At 32.6% G+C, this 5,000-nt stretch overlaps 1 protein-coding gene across 1 annotated transcript in view; it reads right to left on the reverse strand.

The window, feature by feature from the left end:
* Window positions 1-5,000, reverse strand: part of LOC137629495 (inactive ubiquitin carboxyl-terminal hydrolase MINDY-4B-like) — a 43,556-nt gene that overhangs the window by 9,301 nt on the left and 29,255 nt on the right. The window contains exons 4-5 of the mRNA XM_068360848.1: window positions 2,364-2,529; window positions 1,377-1,442 (exon numbers count right to left, since the gene is read on the reverse strand). Of these exons, the coding sequence (XP_068216949.1) occupies window positions 1,377-1,442; window positions 2,364-2,529 (232 nt within the window). The remainder of the gene's footprint in view (window positions 1-1,376; window positions 1,443-2,363; window positions 2,530-5,000) is intronic.

Raw genomic sequence — 5,000 nt, forward strand, 5'->3', positions numbered from 1 at the left:
CATGCTTTTCCAATTAGGGTTGTAGCTTAGCAAGTAATAATAATAATAATAATAATAATAATAAAATGTCTTTGGTAAACACAATTCACATATTTAAAAGTTAAGGTTTAAAGGCCGTTCGTGAATGGCTGAGGCAAGAGACAGTGACACTGCCTTAGCAAGCAGAACAATGCCCAAGAGACAGACCATATATTCATATGATCAGCACCCAAGCTAGAACCAGGGAGGGCCAGGCAATGGCTGCTGATGACTCAGAAGATAGCCCTTTAGACTGCCCCAAACCCTTAGCTCACAAGGATGGTGAGATTGCAACGACCAAAGGAACTAACGAGTTTGAGCGGGACTCGAACCACAACCTGAGAATCACGTGTCAGGGACGTTACCAAATAGGCCACCACAACCCTAATAATCAATACAAATTAAAAAAAAAACATCTTCCTTAAACGCTACTCTCTTATAAATAACTTGGTTCAAATATCTATCTCAAATAAAAACATTGTGCAAATCCTTTTATCCCAAACGACTTTGACAAATAGAATATTCTTATGAATGTCAACATATCAGAGGACATTGTCAGACAAAAAAAGCTGTGACGATGTTTACAACCTATGTCTTAATGTAAACAAATCATTGTTGTATTTATTCACAAACAGATAAGCATTTTGCGAATGAGCATGTAAATACATTTTAGAAAGTTTGACAAACAAAAGATATATAAAATTCAACCAGGAATAATTCGTTTGTGGATACACTGGCAAAAAAATGCCCGATTTTCATTGAATGTCATGATCTTATTATAATTATTGCTGCGTATAATATTTATTAACGCTCGCTTCATTTAAAACTAAACAAATATTTTGCTTACCTGACCATTCCTTGATCAACCAATTATATATATATATATATATATATATATATATATATATATATATATATATATATATATATATATATAAATATGCATATATATTATAAATATACATATATATATACATATATATAAATATGTATATGTGTGTGTAATACATATATATAATTGTACATATTTGATGTATATACTTTCATAAATATATATATATATATATATATATATATATATATATATATATATATATATTATGTGTATATATATACATATATATGTATATATATAATGTATATATACTGTATATATATATATATATATATATATATATATATATATATATATATATAAATCTATATTTATATTGAAAGAATGACAGAACTTATAAAAAAAAACTGTATACATAATTTAGGACACTAGCGGGAAGAATTAAAAAAAGTACCAAGATTGACAAAGTATTCTTCTCTATAACGAAACCTTTATATTAACATCAACTGAAACACAAACGTACCTCAAATAAGTATCTTCTTATATATGCCGTGAGTTCTTCTTGTTTCTTCAACTCGAACGTATGAATCTATGAAAAGAAAAATGATTTCCTTCTATCAATTCTTATTGATCATCATAACTCCATTCTCAAAGATCATATTAGTCTAGATAGAAAGGCAGCTAGACTAATCAACCAAGAAAGCAGGCAGGCTTTAGAAGTGGGTAATCAACGACTCTCTCGTATATCTTTTTTATTTATCTTGGAACTCCACATGGGATATCAATTAAGGCAAATGTTTTTTTTAATGGTTTTATATTAATGAAATATCAAGAATATTGAATGATTATGTTTGAAAACTATCTGATCTATTTAAATGATAAGGAATAAAAACAATTATGATAAAGGTACAATTGCTCATTTTTAATTTTATCCAGCATCTAGAAATAAAATAAAGTTTTATCAACTTTCTTATGTGAGATAAGTGTGAAGATAATGTAAGTCGTAGTTTAATTTGGCAAAAGCAGGAAAAAGTAGGTCTAATTTCTCGAAAGACTATTTTGAACTTTCAATGAGAGGAAAGAGTTCACTGGAAAATCAAATATTCCAAAAATGAAACTTGCAACCAATAATAAATGATATGAAAACGAAAGTAAATTACCTAATTCAATTAAAAAATTATTTCAAATAACATATCATTAATAAAAAAAATTATATCCATTATTTCTTGGAAATATACTTATGCTAAATAAAAAAAATAACATTGTGAAAGTTGAGTTGAGAATTTCCAGACCCGTATAAAATTCAAATATGAAAAAAAAAAAAATAAAGGATATAAAGGAAAAACAAAAAAACAAGAAATAATTGGTAAGTTGAGTTAGTAGAAGTCGTCCTTATAAAATGAAAATAATTCAACAAATTTCTCTTCTAAAGAAATCTAACAAACTTTTCGAGTAAAACTTAACTATAAACCTTTACAATAACTTCCAAATGAGAAAAGTACCATCTTACCTTTTCCGTACACCCGTCTGTCTGATAACTGGAGCAGTCATTGACATAGATATTTCCTTGAGTGAGACACAACACGGCAGACTGTCTGTCTCCTGCTTTCCAGAGGATGTCACTCAGGGCAGAGATGAGAGAGTCCTCTTGTACCTTCACGGACACTTTCAATTGCCTGAAAGGTGTATTAACAAAAGGATTCTAGTCAAGTTGGTGGAGTTGCTACACAGTTCATATATTATATTTATATACATGCAATCGCATGAACTCACGGAACTAGAAACATGAGAAAACAAACACATTTATATACTGTATATCTATACACACATATATATGAATACAAACATACATACATACATATATATATATATATATATATATATATATATATATATATATATATATATATTTATACATGTATATACGAATGGGTTAGTCACTGTCTATATAAGCTTGCCGACCAGGGTTCGATTCCCGGCCGGAGCCAAGCTCTTGTCTTTGTGAGATTTCGCCTGGGGCTCTGATCCCGAGGTCGTTAAGAGAATCCAGACATTAATATATCAAAATATATATGGCTTATTTGAATATGAAAAACACGTAAAAAATGTGCAAAATTTATCATATATATATATATATATATATATATATATATATACACATACAGTAATTCCCACTTTACAGTATTTTGGCCTTCATCTAATTCGACTTTCTTCCCCTTATCTTAAGTATATTTCAATTCATCTTTTTCAGTTTATTCATATATTTATTCATTTGGTCCTATTATCACGTGGCAGGGTTTCTGTTGGTTTCGATTACATATAATATCGATGCTCTTATAACGTCTGCCACTTTGACATGAATTCCTTTAACTGTTACGGTACTGTTCTTTTTATACTATTCCTCTACAGTGTCTGTGTTAGCCATGGGTCCTAAAGAGAATATCGCTCGCAAGTCCAAGTGTAATTTTGTTGTGAGGGAAGATAAAATTTTGGACTACGTTCACGATAACGAAGGAATTCGTGCATATGTCATTCAAAAAAGCACTATCAAAGATTTCTCTTATCAATGTGTATATGGGCCAGTTTTTAACGAGATTAGAAACCAACTGTCTCATTTAGTTCTACTCACCCAGCTCCTCTAACTTCGTCTCATATTAATGCTACGTTTTCACTATGTTCCCGGCGGTCCCGGCAACCCCGTTTGGGGCCACCTTGAACAAAACGGGATGGACGCGAAAAAACGTCATACAACTCTGTGGAACGGGATTGGCAAACGTGACAGGCCCTGACTGGCGTAGATGCCGGCTAAAAATATATGCTATGTTTTCACTATGTTTCCGGCAGTCCTGGCAACCCCGTTTCGGGCCACCGTGAACAAAACGGGATTGACGCGAAAAAACGTTATACAACTCTGTGGAACGGGATTGGCAAACGTGACAGGTCCTGACTGCCGTGGATGCCGGCTCAAAATTTTAAACTGTCCAAAAATTTGCCCCGGCAGTCCCGGCAGTCAGGGCCTGTCACGTTTGCCAATCCCGTTCCACAGAGTTGTATAACGTTTTTTTGCGTCCATCCCGTTTTGTTCACGGTGGCCCCAAACGGGGTTGCCGGGACAGCCGGGAACATAGTGAAAACGTAGCCTAACCTTCACCCCCGGATATGGCATTCAAATAATGCGCAGAATTTAAATCAAATAACATATATCAGATTCAATGTAATCATTACTCTCTTAAATTAAGTCTTAACCATCATTTATATGTGCAAGACCATCAATGACATTGCTGAATTTAGAAAGGTTTGTTAACAGTGCAATGACTCACAATTACCAGCTATCTCGGTTTCATTTCGATTATTATCACAAATGTTGTAGTCAACTTTAGTTTTTCATTTGATATTTTAAAAAGCATATCATAAAAATTACTAACATGCTTAGCTTTAACTGCTTTCAAAATTAGTTACATACTTTAATAAGAGTTATACATATACCTAGTCTTCCTGAGTGTTATCTCCGCTAATCATGAGGTGTTTTTTCAATACTTTAGGCTTTTTTGGAGGCAAATCACAAGGTAAATTCAAAAGATCACAATATTTTACTTGTAAACAGTTGATGTTGTTCAGCACCACAGGGGATATAGGAAAGTGATATCCGGTGTTCTTCAGGGTAGTGTTCTTGACACATTACTTTTCATACTATACTTCTTGTCTCTTATATCCATCTCAAGCTCAACAAAACCATGGGCACATGCCTCTTGTTTGTACTGAACATAATCATCTTCAATTATACGCTTAAGTCCTGACTAGTTTCGTGATACTTCTTCAGAGGACTGATTTATTGAGAGAGGTTTCTTTACATTTTATAGGGAAAGCAAACGTACGAACATACATATAGAGATTTAGAGAACAATGACACTCCCTTACCAGCTACCTAGGCTTGGGTCAGGTGGGCGGAGACCCCAAGCTCATTAGACACCTGCCAAAAAGGGTAATTTCAGGTGGCGGGTAAATTCTTGTGTTTTTGACTCTCAGTACAGTTTATTTATATGAAAACACGGTAGCCTTATCTATATAAATACATAAGCAAAACATACACATACATACATATATATATATATACATGTGTGTATATATGTATATGTATGTATATATA

The sequence above is a fragment of the Palaemon carinicauda genome, chromosome 37 (genome assembly GCF_036898095.1).
Source record: "Palaemon carinicauda isolate YSFRI2023 chromosome 37, ASM3689809v2, whole genome shotgun sequence".
In the NCBI taxonomy this organism is placed as follows: Eukaryota; Metazoa; Arthropoda; class Malacostraca; order Decapoda; family Palaemonidae; genus Palaemon; species Palaemon carinicauda.